Source organism: Mesocricetus auratus, unplaced genomic scaffold (assembly GCF_017639785.1).
Source record: "Mesocricetus auratus isolate SY011 unplaced genomic scaffold, BCM_Maur_2.0 Super-Scaffold_4256, whole genome shotgun sequence".
Taxonomy (NCBI): Eukaryota; Metazoa; Chordata; class Mammalia; order Rodentia; family Cricetidae; genus Mesocricetus; species Mesocricetus auratus.
In genome coordinates this window covers 77,461,501-77,481,585 of record NW_024429182.1, presented here as the reverse complement: position 1 = coordinate 77,481,585, position 20,085 = coordinate 77,461,501, and the positions used below count along the sequence as shown (strand labels likewise).

General features: G+C 42.3%; 1 protein-coding gene across 2 annotated transcripts in view; it reads right to left on the bottom strand.

Annotated features, from left to right (window-relative positions):
* Nucleotides 1-18,141, bottom strand: part of Usp31 (ubiquitin specific peptidase 31) — a 66,338-nt gene extending 48,197 nt beyond the window's left edge. For both annotated transcript variants that reach the window (XM_021229243.2, XM_040755221.1), the window contains exon 1: nt 17,354-18,141. In XM_021229243.2, the coding sequence (XP_021084902.2) occupies nt 17,354-17,971 (618 nt within the window). In that variant the 5' untranslated portion in view covers nt 17,972-18,141. The remainder of the gene's footprint in view (nt 1-17,353) is intronic.
* Nucleotides 18,142-20,085: the final 1,944 nt, after the last annotated feature.

The following is a 20,085-nucleotide window of genomic DNA, read 5'->3' as shown; positions in this document are numbered from 1 at the left end:
ACCCTAGTCAAGGACAGCACAAAGATCTGGAAAAGTATGTACAACATTTGATCCAGCCATTCATATAAAAAAATTTTAATTCAGGATAGTTGGTGTTAAAATAATTACCTTTTTGCTTTTGATTATATATTGACAATTCAATGGCATAGAACATATCACACTGAGAATTACCACAGTAAGTCATCTAAGACCCACAATCTATGAGTCTAGTTGCATTATGGCAGTGAAAGAAAAACTAAGGAAAACTGGGGCTCAACAGCCTGCCAAGATCTCAGCTGCCCCAGAGTTCTGACAGTCAAACACATAGGTTTACAGATTTTCCAAAGGAAAGGAGTAGCCCCCAACCATGGCCTCCCTTACTCTCAACCCAGCATAGTCTCTAATGATGACTATATAACTAGGAATATCCAGGAAGGAATCAAGCTACAATGCCCCAACCAGCTTCCTAACATCAAACAGAGGAAAGGCAACTGACCTCTCCTTTTGCGTAAAGATAAAAAGTGCCCAATGTTCAGCTCTTTATCCACCAGGAAATGAAGTTTCTTTCCATTCTTTCGCCCGTACTATTAAAATCCCCAAATTATTTACTCACAGATATTTCCCAGGAGCAATTGCTTTTAAGGGAGTTTGCCTTTTAATTATGGAGGTTTATTATAACTTCCAGTAAATAAAGCCTAACACAGGGATATTTAACAGTTGTAACTGACTGTTAAAGGGGGACTCTTACTTTAGGGCAGATTGAAGAATAGTCTAACTTAATGTAGCTTTATACCTACAGAGAACAAATGTAAACAGGAGAGATAGTTCTACCATTAACATTCTCCCGCTAAGCGTAATGTCCCTCAAGGAAGTATGACTGTCCTTCCCTATAGTTTAAAAATGGTCTTTCTCTGTGCCAGAGATGCTCAAAGGCTAAGGGCAGGACTAGTTACTATGTGGCAGAAGACTCATGGAATGAGAAGTTTGCACAAAAAATGCTCTTTGCATAATCTATAAAGCAAGTAACTGTGCATATCTGCCTTACAATATTGTAAGAAATATAAAATAAGCCCCTGTGCAGGACATACATCAGGTGCTTATGTGTTCCTCACATAAGAAAGACATGGACAAACACACAGATGTGCAACTACCAATTACCCAAGTTAGAGAGAGAAAAATCAATGCAAACCACACACATACATCTGTTTGTACTTGAACAATGGAAGAATAAATCATAAAATTTAGAAAGATTGGAGAAAAACCTAAACTTTTAAACGGATCACACTTTGTGGAGATTACTTCACATCATAAATTCACATAACAATCCCTCAAAATCAAAAGCAAAGCAAAACATGATTTTAACTTTATATCCAGCTGACAACAAACTCCAAGTGACTTTCAAACACAGTGGCAGTGCCAGCCCTCGAAGCATCTGTGCTGTAGACATCATAAAGTGTTTCAAATGCTCCTTGTTAGCAGCAGTGCTGGATTATTATTGAGACTAGCGTACAGTGTAACAAAGCAACAAGAATCGGCATGCTGGGAAATCCGTGTGGCAGTTTCTCAGAAAATGGGGAATCAATATACCAAAAGACCTAGCTATACCACTCTTGGGCGTATACCCAAAAGATAATCATACCACAAGAACACTTGCTCAACTATGTCCATAGAAGCTTTATTTTTAATAGCCAGAACCTGGAAACAACCAGACATCACTCAACTGAAGAATGAATACAGAAAATGTGGTACATATACACAATGGAGTATTACTTGGTTGTTAAAAAACAAGGACACCAGAAAATTTGAAGGCAAATGGGTGGAACTAGAAAAATATCATCCTGAGTGAGGTAACCCAAACCAAGAAAGACAAACATGTTAAATACTCAATAGTGGATATTAGCTGTAAAATAAAGGATATTTATGCTACCATCCACAAACCCAGAGAGAGTAGTTAACAAGGAGGGTTCATGGGGGAAGGGTGCCTAGATCTCCCTGGGAAGGGGAAATAGAGATTTCTTGAGTGGATTGCAGGTAGGTGGGGATGGGAACAGGAGTGATCAGGTTGGGTTAGAGACAACGAAGGGGGAGAGTACTCAAAGATACTACTGGAAAGGGGAGGCATTTGGGGGTCAGATAAAAACCTGGTGAAAGGGAATCTCCCAGAAATCTACAAGGATGACCCTAGCTAAGACTACTAGCAATAGGGAATATGTAGCCTGAACTAGCCTTCTCCTGTGACAAGGCAAGGCTTCAAGTGAAGGCAGTGGGAAACCAGCCCAGCCACATAACCTTCAACCTACAGTATGTCCTGCCTATGGGATATGCTGGGGTATGGGTGGCCTAGAGATTGAGAGAGTGGCCAACCAATGACAAGTCTAGCTTAAAGCCCATTCCAGGAGAGTAAGTCTACCCCTCACATTGCCTGGAGCACCAGGACCCACAGGCTGGATGACCCAGAGACCTAGGATAGAACCAAACATGACTAGAGGGAAAAAATGTCAATGTCACAATGCCTAACAGTATTCTGCTATATACATAGATTGATGCCTAGTCCAATTGTCACCAGAAGGGCTTCATCCAACAACTGAAGGAAACATGAAGATCCACACACTAGGTGGAGCTTGGGGAATCCTGGAGAAGAGGGAGAGAAAGGATTATAGGAGCTAGAGGGTTCAAGGACATCACAAGAAAACTCATAGAATCAACTACCCTGGGCCCTATAGGGCTCACAGAGACTATACCTACAACTGGGGAGCCTGCATAGGCACTCTGCATATGTTACAGTTCTGTAGCTTGCTCCTCTTGTGGGATTTCTGGCAATAGGAGCAGGAGCTTTCTGACTCTTTTACTGGTTTTTGGGATCCTACTCCCCACACTGGATCATGTTACCCAGCCTTAATACATGGGGGTACGTTCAGTCTTACTACAACTTGATATGCCATGTTTTGTTGATAATCATGAGAGACCTGTCCTTTAGTAAATAGAAATGGAGGAGTGTATGGGGGGGGTAGTATGGGGGGGGGACTGGGAGGAGAGGAGGGAAAGGAAAACTGTGGCCCAGATGTAAATTTTTTAAAAATAATAAAAATAAAGAATAAATAAAAAGAATCCACATGCTATAAAGAATAGGCTCTCCTACAAAGGAGAATGGAGAGGTTAAGTCCCATGGAGTTCACAAAAGACCCTAAAAGTCTCAACTAGAATTTGAATTCATGACCTAACTTTAAAACCATACATTCCTACAGTGTAGTATCCCAGTACCATTTGCACTGAAGAACCAGGACTCCATAAACAAATTAACTGAATCCCAAGCTAGTATAAGGAATGTGTAAATTAAGCCAGGAACATCCTAACAGCCTTACATTCTGGTTTGATACTGCCAACTACAAGTATTGTGCCAAAAGGACTTAACCTTTTGGCCAATAATGACTGAAAATTTAAGTATCAACAAGGCTAACAATAGCCAAGTATTGTGGCACACGTTCCAGCACCTAGGAAGACAAGTCAGAGGGTCAGCCTGAACCCATGAATAAAGGGAAACTCTAAACTGCCAGGGTAGAGGTGCTAAGTAACTATGATATGACTGAGAGAAGACATCTTAAGCCTATTAAGTCCATAAAGTTACAAAAGCTAACTACATTAGGAAATCAAATATTTTTTAAAAATTGGAAGATAAAGAGAGGGTATTAAGTCTTTACGTCACAAAATTTACATTAATGTAACCAAAGAGCAGAATAGGACAAGGGTAAAAGTGTTCAGAGTTAAAACATTTTAAAATTAGTGTTACCATTTTTGTCCCTTAATGAATTAATTGAACAGGGAATAAGTATCAATGACTGAAAACATTTCAAGGAGCACAGCCTGAGGACAGACACTGGGGGGAGGGGGGGTTTACAGGACCACTGACACAAAAGAGAACTTCACCAAAAAAAGAGAAGGCAACCCTCTAACTTTAATCTTCTTAAACTGGAGACCTAACAACATTTTACAAGAAATATGGACAGAGAAACATTTCAACTGAAGCTTCATGAGTACATCACAAAAAGACTATAGGAACCTCCAGAATAGAACTTTTCAAAATTATACCATGAAATAGAGAAACTGGCATTAAGCACTTACGAAAAAACATGTACAGAAGAATAATATGAGTGCTAAATAAGATGGAAGCATTTAAATTGTTTACAATTATTTGTTTATTATGTGAACACATGTGATACAGAATCAGTTATCTTCTTCAATCATGTGGGTTCCAGACTGACAGCAAGTACCTTTACCCACTGAGCCATCTCACTGGCCCATAATGTAGCTGGTCTTACAAGCTGGTTTTTAGTTTCATTTTTCTAGTACTTCATAGGTACTGCATTACACACCAGCTCACACCAGTTTGAAATTTTATTGTGTGTGTGTGTGTGTGTGTGTGTAAGAGAGAGAGAGAGAGAGAGAGAGAGAGAGAGAGAGAGAGAGAGAGAGAGAGAGAGAGAGAGAGATTTATTATATAGGGTATGTGGAAGTCTAAAAACAACTTTTGAATCAGGTCTGTACTTGCAGTGGGTTCCAGAGATTGAACTCATGTTATCAGGCTTTGCTGCCGTGATTTTACCCACTGAACCATCTTGCTGGCAGCAGTTTGAAATTTTTAAAACTTTGTCCTTAAAGACAAATAACCTGAAAAGTACTGATGAATAATATTAATGGTTCATACAACAAATTACAAGATGGAAAAAAATTATGAGAGAACTAAATGACTTATCAATCCACTGACAATTTAGGACCTTATTCAATCCTAATATATACAAACTGCAAAAAAAAAGTGTGTGTGTGTGTGTGTGTGTGTGTGTGTGTGTGTGTGTAAAGATACACATACACATAGTATAGAATGATGATGCTACAAAATTCATGTTAGTTTTCTTAGGAGATTGATGGAACTGTTTTTTAAAACATGAAACACATACTTATTGAACTTCACTTTAAAAGTCGGAGGGAAAAAGGCAATTGTTATTAAATAACAACTAAACTGGTAAATGAAAAAGCTAAGAGTCAGGCATATGTGGGCTCAATATACTCACCATACAAGGAAGTTTTCTCAATACTCAGCTAGTTATTTAAACACAACTAAGAGAAGAGAACACAGTACCACAAGAGTCCCATGAAAAATGTTCCTTTCAAAGGAAGGAACTACTACTGCCAACCATGGGAATTAGGGACACTCTACTATAGGAGTAATTTTTAAAGTGGGCTTTGAGGAATTATGTGTCCCAAACCCACAGAGAAGAGAAAGTAGGGCAGGCAGGAAAATATGGGGCAAAGGGACAAGTGGCTGAAGATAACAGTGCTACCAGATCCTTGTCAGGCACTGTATTAAGCACTTTACAGGTATTTCTAACCTATCCATGATATTGAATCTATTAAGAAAACTAGTTTTGTTTTAGTCTCTCCTTAGAGGCAGGGGCTCACATTATCCCAGGTTGATGTGAATATCATTCTGTTGTCCAGACTGGCCTCGAACTTAGTGACCTTCCTATCCCAACCTCTCAAAAAACTGGAATTACAGGAGTAAGCCACCATGCTAACCAAGAAAGTATTATTATGCCATTTATTAAAGAGGATATTTAATGCTATAAGGAAATAATATATTTATTTACCATGGAGAGAGTCCCACAAGCTAGGAGTTAGAAGCGTGGCTGGCTTCCAAGAGAAAAAAGGGAGGGTCCTTTTCCTTTCATTTCCTTTTATATCTACCTGTGTCAGTTTACATGTCCCCGCCCTCATGGGCGGATAGCTTTGTGGGGTTCACTCCTACAATTCCCCTTTTAGTCTAAATAGAAGATTTAAATTTGATACAAACTCAAACATATACAACATATATACATATAAGGTGATAATTAAGTTATAATCTACTTATCCTAAGCTAAACATATCCATTCCACCTAAATTTTAAACTTATTTGAAAAGGATGCCTAAGTCTGAACACCTCTCTTAAATAAAACTCAAGTAAGAGGGGAAAAGTCCCTTACCACAGATCTCAGGATCTGAACCAAATGTTCATACCCTTCATTCAGTCCTTTAACTGTATTCCACTGATTCCCAAACAGAAAAGGGTTGGCATCATGAAAAAGTTTAAATGCTAAGAAATACACATTGCATTCTGTATGTAACAGGAAAGGCAGTAATAATTTTTGAGATGTAATTACAAGTAAACTCTAAGAAGTCTAATCTGGCAACATTACAAACTCAAAACTGGAAGTTTATAAATGAGGAAGGTAGGATGACTACTGCAATTATATAACTAAGACATAAGGTGATCAGAACTAGGAGCTGGAACTGTGTGCAGAAGAATTACCAAATGCCTTTCCTCAAAACAACTCTTTACTATAAGGCATGCCTCATGGCCACACCTCTTCTTTCTCTGCTACTCCACCATCAACTACAGAAATGGCAGTTTGTCGGTCAAGATTATACAAAGCCCTAGCCCAAGGATCCCACAATGAGACACTAACCCTTAGATACAGTCTGCCTAGAAGAGAGTTATTACCTCCCTAGGCTATGACACTCAATTGACAGAATACTGTGCACCTATCTGGCATCTGAATCAGACTAAGCTCTGTGCCAATTACACACCTGAAGCCCTTCATATATGAACCGTGGGCAGCTCAAGTATCAAATACAGCTTTCTATCCCGTTTCTACTGTAACTTTAATAGTTATGCCTTATGTATCTTGGAGGGATATGTTTCAGAATTTTACAAATTTAATCAGTATGTATCCCTGGTACCCACAAAAATGTTGGGACTATGATGACACCTGGAAACCTGCAAGATCACTTGGTAACTCCAGGACTAGAAAGAGCAGCTCAGTAATCTGGTGCAGCAGTGAAAGGCGGCACATCTGATGCCCAAGAACTCTCAAAACCATACAGGGTATAAGAAATGGCTCCAACAGACTGTTTAATCTCCACACTTGGGTGTCTGGGTCCAAATGAAGGTATTCAAGTGGCCCTAGTTGACAACAAGGACCTGTGTTATCCCCATCCATCTTTTCTGTGACATGTACTGGGTACTAGTTTCTACATCAGTGGTTCTCAACCTTCCTAATGCTGTTGACTCTTTAATACAGTTCCTTATGTTATAGTGACTCCCAGCCATAAAATTTTTTTGTTGTCACTTCAAAACTGTAATTTTGCTACTGTTATCAACTGTAAATATTTTAGGAGACAAAGGCTTGCCAAAGGGGCTGTAACCCACGGGTTGTGAACCACTGTTCTCCACTAACCTCCTCATACTTTCTAATTTAACGCTGACAGAAAGCATGTAGAACTGCAGTCCAGTTCTGCTGCTCATGAGCACAAAATCCCAATATCCAAGACAGATTTAAAACAAGAGTAACAACAAGCCCTCTTTCTCAGAGCTGCTGTGAAGATTAAAAATTGAGTGTGAAATCACTTCACAAATAATCTTGCTCTACACACACACACACACACACACAGTATTTTCATGACTATGCTTCTTTTCTCTTTTTTAATTCTTTCTGGTGTCTTCCCTACATGTATACATGTATGGCTGGTGTCCATGAAGGCCAAAAGAGGGCATCAGATCCCCTGGGACTGGAGTTACAAATGGTATGAGGCACCATGTGGGTACTAGGAATTCTCTTAGCCCCTGAGCTATCTCTTATTCATAAAGATTAGAATGCCAAGAGTTAAAATGTACTGATCTGATGATAAGCATCAACATTCCTTCTAGTGGGAGCAGATACCAACAAAGTCATTGTCTGGCCAGTCCCATGGAATCTTCTAAAGCGTGAATCGTTTGTTTGTGGATGTACTATTTGCTGCCATCTGAGTTTAACAACTGGAGGGAAGAAACAACAGATGTTCAGTGACTGGCCAGTTCCTCTAGGCACTGCCTCGGTGGGGGCACAGAACAATGGCTTCTACACAGACAAGAAACAATCACAACACAAAACTCAAGATAACGCCATGTGTTCCCTGAAAAAAGGTTTGTTATACAGGGGGAAAAAAAATCATTTGAAGAAAATCGAATGAACAATTAATAACAGAGCAAACAAGTAATTTTGAAGGAAGAGGCAACAGATGACAAATTTTACTCAATTTTCAATGACCTATTATTTTTTAAAAAAGGTTTAGATTTTTTTGTTGTTGTGTTTTGAGAATGTGGGAACTATGAGGTAATTGTTTTTCAGAGTTTTTACTATAGGAAACAGCTGTGGAAACTATCCAAACAGAGAACACTGGCCCATTTAGTAGCCCCTCATTGTGACAAGGGTATAAAGGGACAGGAAAAATCCAAACCACACACTAATATCAAAACAGAAGTGGCCGAGCCAAAGCAAAGCTTGAAGCACACAAAGGAAGATATAAAACAATTCACTGGGTCCAAGCATCTATACCAACTGTGTTTGGATTAAAGTGTTTATTCTATGGGCAGACCAGACTGGCCGGCTCCTTTCAATTTAAATGATTCACTTTGCACAGCTCCTGAAAATGCAGCACTCAACAAATACAGCATTAAAAATGAGTTTTACCTAGGTTTCTAAAGTTCAAACACAACTAACCTCACCTTTCATCTCCAAAACCATTTTCTACTGTGTTTACCAATCGTGAAAAGTGTCATCCCAAGACACTATCTCAAAAACCCTCCATATTATTTTCAACTCTTTATTCATCATTCTTCCCCCATAAACCTGCCAAACACTGTCAACTCACCTTGAAGTGCACACTCAGCACATGAAAGGAAAAGGAAAGGAAGGGAGAGAGGGAGGGGGAGAGGAAAGCAAAGGAAAGCAAAGCAAAGGAAAGGAAAGGAAAGGAAAGGAAAGGAAAGGAAAGGAAAGGAAAGGAAAGGAAAGGAAAGGAAAGGAAAGGAAAGGAAAGGAAAGGAAAGGGCATGCAGCCCCTCTTCCCAAGACTGCTTTAAGAGAGTAGTCACAGGAACTGCACCCTTTTGAATAGCAACTCATTCTCTAGCTTTGCTTGATCATGAAGTCTGCTACTCCATCTTCTGATTTCTTCCCTGTTCTCTGAAAGTTTAAAGCCTCATGTGAGGTCTGACCCAAGTCTACAACAGACCTGGTCATCATCAGCATATCCACACTGCTAACAGTCTAGTATGCAAGCTGTCTTAGCTGTGGCTTCCTCACTCAGTTCAGAATAACCAACAGTGTATACATTCCACAAACCAGAAATGGGAGCTTGATGCTGAATAAGACGTAATTGCTGCCCACTGCACACAAGGAATTGGGGCAAAAAAATAACTGGTTCAGACATCTGAATCCCCTTGTCTCTAGAAGTGAGTTTCTCTGTTTTTCAACAGTTCATACAACATAGGGATTATGTGGTCCCAGGAAGAATGCTTAAATAAATAAATAAATATAGATATCTAATATTAAAATTCACACAAAATAACTTTTTAACCTGACAAAATGAGAACTATTAAAGAGCATGAAAGAGAGTAAGCAATATTTGATATCAATAGAACTGATGAAGCACTACAAAATTCATAAATATATCATCAAATGCTAATGAAGCCTTCTGTACAGAAGCAGGGTGATAATACAGTTGGATGAGAACAATAGCATCAGTTAGCACTTGCTGAGCACTACATGCAGGCCTCCTGCCAGGTTCTTCTCTCATATATTCCAAAACAGGCTTAGGAAGTAGATATACTGTCATTTCCACATTACAGATGAGGAAGTGAAGACCAGAGATGTAAGCCTCAAGGTCTCAAGGTAAGAGAGGAGTGGGACTAGTACACAGGTCACCAGCTTCCCTGTCTACACTTAACCACTTATCATACTACACAGCCTTAGTATAAATCCCACATCACACAAGGCACATACTAAATTACTAAAGAGAGAACTATTTTTGAAACATAAAAGGAAAACGTATCAAAATCTGAGTAGACAGCATAACCAAGCAGGATTTATTCCTGCTATGAAAGGAAGGTTCCACATACTAAAACACCAGGCAATGAAAATATCACACACTAACAAAATAAGGGAGGGGGGAAGGCAGGAAAGTCTCAAATTGATACAGAAAGAACATTTAACTTTTTCAATGAATTAAGGGGGGAAAATAAGTCAACAAACCAGGTAGAAAAGGATACTTCTTCAGCACAGAGGCAATCACATTGAACCATGGGATCCTGAAAGCAACTCCTCTAACACCAAGAAATAAGACAAGGATACTACTTTACAATAAAGTGGGGGGAAAAAAACTGAAGATATAAAAATTGGGAAGAAGCCAATCTCTCTTCATGAATGATGTCCCCATTTCTGTAGAAAACTATAGATATCAGGAAAACCTGCTGGAACTAATAAATTAGGAAAGTTGAAAGATACAGAATGAACATGCCAAAGTCAATTACATATTTTATACACTATTGATAAACAATCCAAAAAATAAATTAGCACTTCTAGGTATGCAGCTGAGAGTGTAGCTCTCAATTCAGTGGCAGAAAACCTGTTTAGTATGTGAAAGACCCTGGACCCCATTCCCAAATCAAAAAGAACTATTCCATTTACAACCACATCATTGGGAATAAAATACAGAAACAGTTTTAATCAAGGAAGCAGAAAGACTGTACTAAAAATATAAAACACCAATGAAAGAAATAAAAAATGGCATAAATAAATGAAGTTCTCCCATTCTTGTGAACTGGAAAATTCAGTATCATTAGAATGATACTGCTACACAACACAATCTACAGGATGAATGCAGTCCCTATCAAAGTTTGTTTTTTGTTTTTTTCCAGAAATAGAAGTCATTAAACTGCCAGGAGGTAGTGGCACACACCTTTAGTCCCAGCACGTGGAAGACAGAGGCAGATGGATCTCTGTGAGTTTCAGGACAGCCATGCTGGTACACAGAGAAACCCTGTCCTGAAGAAATAGATAGATAGATAGATAGACAGACATACAGACAGACATACAGACAGACAGACAGACAGACAGACAGACAGACAGATAAGCCCTTAAGTTCATAAGGAATGTCAAGAGACTCTAAAGCCAAAAGGATCTTGAAAAGAATTTTAACTTAACTACACAACTACAATAATCAAAACAGTGTGTCACAGACACTAAGACAAACATACAGAACAACAGAATCAAACAGAGCTTGGACATATACATAAATGCATAATCAAATGTTTGACAATAGTCTACCTCTACATGTATCTCAAGTCCAGGCCCATCTTCCATCTCCTCCCTCCACTACTTTCACCAAGTCCAGCACAAAAGCCTACTTACTAGTCTCCAAACTTTTACTCTGTTCACTATTCAGCACCAGGAACGAGTATTTCATGTTTGAACACAATCATGCAAGAACACTGTCAGAAACCAGTAACAGCCAGTCTTTGGTCAGAATAAAACCTTTGTATTTCACCCTGGCTTACAAGACCCAGTGAGAAATATCCTTTCCAGACTCATCTGCCCCACTTACCTGCCTCTCTGCATTGCAAACAAGGGCCTGTCAGACTTCTAAATACACCTCCAGATCTTTCCAGTAATATATATAGCCTTTTGAGTCCATTTTTCTCCCAATCCATCTGGCTAAATTCATTATTCTCACTCATGTACCTTATCTTCTTCTTACTTCTTAGGATTTAAATTTTCTTTTGTCAGTGTTCACTGGCTAATATCCACCTCCTCCCTGACAAGTTCTGAGAATGGATTATGTTGCCTGCTGCCTTCTTTATTTTACTACTGCTGTATCATTGTGTTTAAACACTACATACCCAAAGTGTTAGGAAATCCAATTTGTGAAAGTGTTAACTGCTTATAGTGCAGCTTACAATCCAGTCCTCTGAACTCCTACTGAACCTTCCATTAGTAGTTCAAAACAGCTTCCTTATAAACAGATGGGTCCTGAGGGTAAGAACTTTGTTCTATAATCTTTACACTAAATCCTCTATTCCCAACTTCTCACCTAAACTAGCTCCTTTAAACACAATTGTTGAGCTGATGTGGTATGGTTTAAGTCAGATGCTATGTTTTAAACATGACCCCCAAAGATCCTGTTTTTGAAATGTAATTCCCAATACAAACACTGAGACCTTTAAGAGGCAATTGGGCTTAAGGATCCTGCCCTCAAGAATAGGTAAGTGTCATTATCACAGGAGTAGGTTCCTGATTTTAAAAAGCAAGTTATACTCCGTTCTCACATCCCCAACCCCCCACCCACACCCCAGAAAACTCACAAGCCCTCAGTTTCCTGACTGTTCATCTTCTGCCTTAGGATGCTGAAAGAAGCCCTTTGCCCCTCAACATAGCAATTCCCAATCGCCAGAATTTTAGTAAGTTTCTTTAGAAATCTCCCAGTCTAGGGAGGCCAGCATGGGACCAATCCAGATCCCCTGAATGTGAGAGTCAGTGAGGAGACCTGGGCTACCTATGGGGTCCTGAGCAGTGGATCAGTGTTTGTCCCTCGAATACTGACAGACATCCTGTGTCCATAACACAAAGAGGGTTGCTCTCTCTGCCTGGACTCTTGGGGAAGTGCCTGGATAATACCCTGAGTGAGATGATAGACTCTAGATATCCCCAATGCAGAAGGAATTGGCAATAGGGTGGGAGGATGGGGGGGAGGGCGGGGGGTACGGGAGGAGGGGAGGGAGAGGGAACTGGGATTGACATGTAGAGCAGGCTGTTTAAAATTAAAATTAAAATAAATAATAATAAAAAAAGAAATCTCCCAGTCTATGGTATTATAATAGCAAAAAGAACCAGAACATCAGCAAACATGGAGTTCTACAATTGTATGTGTATTTTGTTCCCCAAGTAGCCTTCTTAGACTGTTTCCCACTTCCTGCACCTGGTAAGAAATGGTATACATCAGCTCATGCATTTAAAGAGTCAGAAAGGATTGTTTTTAAGCCAGATTTCCAAAAGTACCTGAGCCTCAGAAGCAATGGCATACATTCAAAACTGGTTGCAGATGACCTTATTTTCACTACAGTTCTGCACCACAGTCTCAGAGGGAAAAAATGCTGCTTGTCTCAGCATGTCCAATAGGCCTGCTCAGGTGCTCCCCTGAGACCTGTCACACCCACCAGTGGCTGGGCTGATAAGGCCACTCCAGGCCTAAGACTCGTGTTTTTGGTTACTGAAGGAGTCTGCAGCATTTCCATCAGTAGGTCACTCTGCTGTAGTTGCTTTTTGAGAGCAGGTTTAAAAACTGAGACTATAAAAACTTACCTATCTTGGCTGAAAGTGTTCATCTTTTTTTCACTTGTTACAAAGAGGACTGAGTACTAGAAATCAAAAGGCATTCATAAGAACCTGAATAACTATGCTTCTGGTAAAATTAAAGTAATAAGGTGATTTCCCCCTTAAAACAGCAGAATAATGTTGAGATTTCAAAATCATTTATTTACTGTTTTATAAAGAAAGTTGCTGACACAGGGTTGAGTCTAAGTTCTACCTCATGAGCAAGCTTGTGCACATGCACACACATACACAAAGCTACAAGGTAAGCAGGCTAGAGGCTAGGAAAGTTAGGGAACTGTATGCTGAAGACAGACAAAATGCTTCTCCATCTCACCACTACTGTCATCTTGGGCTAAATCATGGGGGGAAGGGGTTCACACTGTAGCATACAGAATCCCTGAAATCTATCCCCACTAGGTGCCAACAGCATTCTCACCCCATGTGGTATAACAACCAAGTACGTCTCCAAACATAGACAAATGTCCCAGGGGATTTGAGATATGTGACATAGAAAAAGGTAAAAATGCTCTGATTGCAAGTCAGTGTTTTCAGTGTTCTAGGAGCATGAAAACATAATTGTGTAAAAAAAAAAAAAAAAGATGCAGGCTGCACCTAGAGAAATTTCTTAAAGCATATCAAAACTGGACCAGTCAATTTGTCATTCTAGCAAATGGAAACTCAACTTTCGAAACCATAGTCCAACCAGAAGCAAAGCAAAACAAAGCAAAACAAACACATTTACCTGGCAAGCTCCTGAAGCACAAATCAATGTGGTTAGAAGAAGGTAAAAGGAGAAATTCTAGCAGAAAACTTACAGAGAAACATGACTAACCTGGAAGATTTAACATGATAAAAATCACACTCAAATCCACAGTGAATGCTCTTCTAGACCTTAAGGCAAAATCAAGAAGGCCAATTGATTCTAACTCCTCTGCCAGCTCCAGTCAGAGCTGCCAAGAACTGAACAAGACTCTGAGATTTAGTGAGTTACTTGAATATCCATGCTGGCCACAAACAGGCAAGAGGGCAAGGACAGACAAGCTTCACATCCATCTTCAACTTCCCTTATGCTTAAAACAATATTCAGTAAAAAAGGGAATGGAGAAAAACAATCCTTCATGGGCAGCAAGGGGGAGAGGGGGACAAAAGAAGGAGGGAGTTAAGAGTCAGGGGAAAAAAGAAAGAAATCCTACCACTCTCCAACTTTATCAGCTCTGATTCCCAACTTCCAGATACAGTCCAAACCAGCCCTCAAAGCCCTTCACGATTTCTTTACAAGCTTCCCCAAGATGGTCTGCATCATAATGGCTGGCAACGGTGCAACCACCTACCTAACATCTCACCGTTTCCCCAAAGCATAGGCAATTTCACACTAGCCCTCATTACTTCCTGGTCCAGGAAACTTGTGCCTCCTTTTCTATGATGTCCTTTCATCTGCTCCTTGGAGCCCACTATTATTCAAAGTATAGTCCCTAGATAGGAGCAGCAGCATCGCCTGGAAACTCGTGAGAAAAGCAGATTGTGAGGCCCTACTCCAGCAAATTGGAATTTGCTTTATAACAAGATCCTCAAGCGAACTATAAATAAGTTTCATACCAGTTCAAGTGCAAGATAAGCTCTCGGTGAACTTAAGTCCTACTGGATTCTACCCCTCAATGCAAGTGTCTGGCACATAGTTAATGAGATACTTGAGTGGGCTGCTAAGAGACAAAACCCTGCTCATTTTACATTAAAGCAGGAAACCAAAACACCTGCTTCTAGCCTTTGTGGCAGCCACCTGACACAGGTATAGTCAGTGAGGTGTCAGCAGAAGCCTGCTGGGGGTTCCCAAGAGAATATTTATTTCTCTCATGACTTCCTATCTTCCTACTAGAACACAAGGTGCTGCAGGTGTCACTGTCACACAACCATGAAGTAACAAACACAAGACCAAAATCCCAGTAACAGCTAAGGACAACAGGGTGGAAACAATGCTCTGGGTTAGCAATATAAATACAATGAAACTTATGGAACACCACAGAATCACTAGACTACTGTGCCAGCCTGCCCAACATTTCTACTTTACAGCACTCTCATTAGGGAATGTTTCTTCTGATGCTGAATGCATCCCTATCTGAGTAAACCATCAGTAAAAGGAAGGTGAATTAATGAATACACAGTGAACTCTACTGAAGGTGCAGAAGACTACAATGTTTCAAAAAACGAGGACTCCAAGAACATGTTCAACTTTGCCAAATATGCCTCTATAAAGTCTCTATTCTTCTAGAAGTATTGACCCATTTCTGTTGATAGCTTAATGGATGTAAAAGTGCGCACAACCTCATAAAAAGCAATGGAAACAACCTCGAAGAATATATGCTCAACTTTGCCAAAGTATGACTATCCTGCACATGTAGAAATGCTAACCCACTTCTGCTCACTCAGAGCTTAATGGAAAAGCAACTTCAATTTTTATATGCTAAGATGATCACATACCAAAAAACTGCAAACTTCACACTAGGATCCTGCCTTGAAAATTGCCCCACTGTTGTGGGTACTGATGGGTAACTGTAAGTAAAGGAGAGGGGACCTATAAAAATACCATTCTCCTGGTTTCTTACTTTGAAACCTCCAACATGAATCTTTGTTTTCCAGTCCTTATTTCAGACAAGTATTTTCACTCAAAATTTCAAGATCAAGCAGCAAACACTTTTTCTTTTTAAACAATATAAACAAAAATGATTAAATAGGGAGTGGTATGCAATAGCAGCGTTGCTCCTAGGCAAGGAGGCAGGACCTACAAAAGGAGACTCCTCAGTTACATCAACATTCAGTCCTGCAATCCAATCAGTACTTAGAGAAATGTATTTTAGAGAGAAACTTGATAGCACCAATGGAAAACCAGTACCACTTGCCATAAATAGAAGACAAATAAAAAAAATCCAATAAAAACCAAGCCTTATTAAATTTAGCTACTGTTGGACTGACAAGATGGCTCAGCAGGTAACCCTGACACCCTGAGTTCAAGTCCCAGAGCACACAGAAAGGTGGGCAAATTGTCTCTCACCTCTACACAAATAACACACAGACACACTAAGTAAATGTTTTTTGAATAGACTTAAAAGTTGTCCACCAAAGTCTTTAAGCCCAAAATTTGTTTTCTTACTTAAAAAGAAGGGGGGGCGGTGATTCCAACACAGGGGAGGCTGTCAGGCAGACCTCAAGCTGAAAAGTCAGCTTCGAGCTACATAATGGGACCCTGTCTCAAAGAATAAAGAAGGCTGGTAGAATATGAGGGTGAGCCAGATACGGAAAAAAAAAGGACTAAATATCAAACTGAGGTGTTCTCCCATGCATGAGGAAATGAGAAAGGGAATGGAAAGAAACTGATTTCTTTCATTGTTCGACTTACCCAGGCATGTTCCACCTCAAAGTATCCATTATGCAGCCTCCAATCATCAACCTGTCCAACTTGCAGTAAGAACCCAACTCTCCTTCAGCCCAAAAGACCCTCGCCATCTGAACCTTGCAAACGCTTCTGCTCTCCAACCCCATCCTTTCACTACGTGGACAGCTCCACCAGCAGCTGCAAACCAAGGCCAGGACCACCTCCCCCATCCGCTAAGTCAGCAGGTTATGCCTCCTCCAGAGTGTTATCTGATAACGCCTGGTTAATTTTACTTACGAATCAAAACAAATAGAGCACTATGTGTGTAGGGTACTAGACACAGCCGAAGTACTTTACTTATCAGGATGAACCCCCTTGCAAGTGCCCCAACTGAGTAATTTCATAGTGTCCAATGTAACCGTCAACTTGCTGTTGAGTTGCTACCAGGTAAACGGGAGCACCAAGAGGTTCGGTAATTTGCTAGAAAAGCAGCAGCCGGATTCGAACCAGGCTGAATGCTCTCCCACCGATACCCGCTCCAAAGACTGCAGTTTCCATGAAGGCTGGGTCTTGCTCCTGGCAAGGCAACATCCATCCCCGAGGCGGATCACAGGCGCCCAAAGAAGACAAGCAGAAAGCATGAGCGGTGGGGAGGAATGAGTTAGTTCCTTTGTCATCTGGGTTATCTTTTCCAGCACTCCCTGAGCATCCAGCGCAGAAATCCTCCCGGCCCGAAGAGGAGGAGGAGCCCAAGAACCGGCCGAACTCCAAGGCCCCCGGGGCTCACCTTGAAGTCTCGGCTGTGCTGCGGGGTGTACTCCAGCGTCCAGAGCGCCCGCACCAGGTGCGCCAGCTGCTCGGTGACCTCACCCTGGCCGTGCGGGCCGCGACCCGCCGGCTGCTCTGGCTCAGGCGAGGGCTCCGGCCGGCCCACCCGGTACTGGCCCAGGGCCAGGTACTCGGCGAAGAGCTCGGTGTTGCTGAGGCACTGCAGCGTGGCGTTCATGAAGCACGTGTTGCCGTGGTTGCGGAGCCCCGCCACGCCGGGCACCGGCTCCGAAGCGCAGGCGGGAGGCGCGGGCGAGGCGGGCGGCGGCGGGCACGGCGGCGGCGTCGGCGCGGAGGCCGGCCCGGGCGGGAAGCAGCTGCGGAGGCCGCCGCGGTCCGGGGCGGCGCCCTCGGAGCTGAGGTGCGAAAGCGTGGACAGCGTCTTGAGGACGCGGCTCATGAAGCTGCCCACCGAGCGCGCCGACGACGGCGACGAGGGCGCGGCAGGCCCGGGGCCCCCAGCGCCGCCGCCGCCCCCGGCGCGGCCGCTCCGGAACAGCCGCTTGCTGAACGAGCGCTTCTCCTTCCCGCCCGCCGCCACCGGCGGCCCGGGCCCGGGCGCCGTTACCTTGGACATGGCGGTAGCTGCCTACGCTCATCACCGCGCCTGTCCGCCCGGACCGCGACTCCGCCACGGCCGCCGCCGCATCCCGCCGCCCGCGCCTCACCCGGGCCGGGGGGGGGGGGGGGCTTTGCGCCCCACACCACCTCAGAGCGCCGCGGAGAGAGCGAGCGAGAGAGCGGCGGCCGGGGGGCGCGCGTGCGCGCGCGGCCGCCCAAAGGGTGGCTCACGTGACCCGCACGGGTCGCAGCCCCGCCCCACGCTGAAGCTGCGCAGCCACCATGTTGACTGTGGGAAGAGTACTGTCCCTAAAGCATAACCCTAGGACTCCAGGTTCCGGGCGTGGTTCTGCGTCGCGAAGCCCAAGACTGGCCATGTTTAGTGTGGGCAAGTCCTATACTCAGGGCAGGCGATGGCTGGAGGTGGGTCTCCGTCTCTGCTGGTCAAATGGAAGAGATGTAGAGAAAGGACAGAGGTCAAACTGCCCCTTACCAGGTAGTGATGGAGCTCATGGACGTAGTTTTGTCTTCTCCTAGGAAAGTTGACCCAGCCGGCTCCCGACGGACTGCCGCCTATCACCCGAACGCGGTCACGGAGCTTGGCACATTCTGGTGGGCTTTTTCTTCCAGGATGTTCCTTGGGATCACAACAAACCAGTATTATTAGACTTGCCTTACTCGAAAGTTTTGTTAGAAGGGAAAAAAAAGCCTTTAATCCACTGAGCTCTCCCATTATTCACTCATTCATTCAATAGCTACTGAACACTTACTGTGTGCCAAATACTGTACTAAATAAAGTATAAGAACACTACAAGATTGAAACTAACTGGGTTTCTGCTTGCCTTCCTTCAATTTACACTCTGGATGGACACCCATTCATAATAATTTCTGTATTCTACACGATATACCACGCATGGAATACCTTCTTTAATCATCAGTTCAATTCCTTTGACATCTCATTTCAACCCAAGTTTGATCCAAAGCCTTAACCTTGACCTTTAAACCAAGGGTTACAGACCCACTACTATCACAGAGACCTGATATGTCATGGCCATGAACAAAGATCCTGGTGACTAGGTCATGCTTCATGTGACTTAGGAATACAAGAACTGTTGTGGACAGTGGCAATCTGCTAATTAGCATTCTTCTAAAGGGGTGGCTGCCACCTGCCTCCAGTCAGTTGTTTGGATGTGAGAGGGCTTAGTGTTGCCAAATCATCTGATTTTTAGAGAAAAGGTGGGAATTCTATTTTTACATGTTGCTTCAGTTTGGAAAAAAAAAAAAAAAGAGTGCCGTGGAGAACAGCGTGCATTAAGGCTGCCTTCTACTCAAAACACACTGGTTTCTAACCTTCTCTTTGTATGTTCTCTTTGCTGAGAGATTAGCCTGTATCATGGTTACTGCCACATGGAGATACTGAGAAAGAAAGCCCATAACAATTTAAAAATAGAAAGGCCACCCTACACCCTCCAGCTTTCTACCCAGTAGTAAGTATGGTATCCTATGGTGACATTCTTGGTTTGCTCTGAATAGGCTGGAGCCAACCCTACTTCTACCTCCTAATCAAAACATCTACCCTAACTGTCCCTCAAGCTCCTTGCCACATCAGAAAGAAAGCCATCAATGACAACAGAAGCTGAAGCCCGTGGCCCTCCGCCTTTGCACACACACTTGCTGCTCCTAGTGATTTGATCCTGATTGAGAACCTTTGCCAAGCTGACCCCCCTGCTTCAGGCATCTTTCCGTGAGCTTCCTCACTGAGTTCACCACTCCTCATCCCTAAAACTTTGCCTTAGGTACAAACTCCTCCTGGAGGTATCATTTCTTCACACTCTCTTAGTACTTCCCAGCCATAACATTAACTTGATCCTATCAGAATTCAGCATACAGTGAGCCACCATCTTAGTTACTGTTCTGTTGCTGTGAAGAGACATCATGACTAAGGCAGCTTATAAAAGGAAGTATTTAATTGGAGGCTTGCTTACAGTTTCAGAGAGTCAGTCCATGATCATCATTGTAGGAAGCATGATAGCAGGCAGGCGGGCTGAGAGCTTACATCATATCCAAAACTTGGAGGAAGAAAGAGAGCAAGAACAAGAGTTTGTGTGTGAGAGTGCACGATAGACAGAC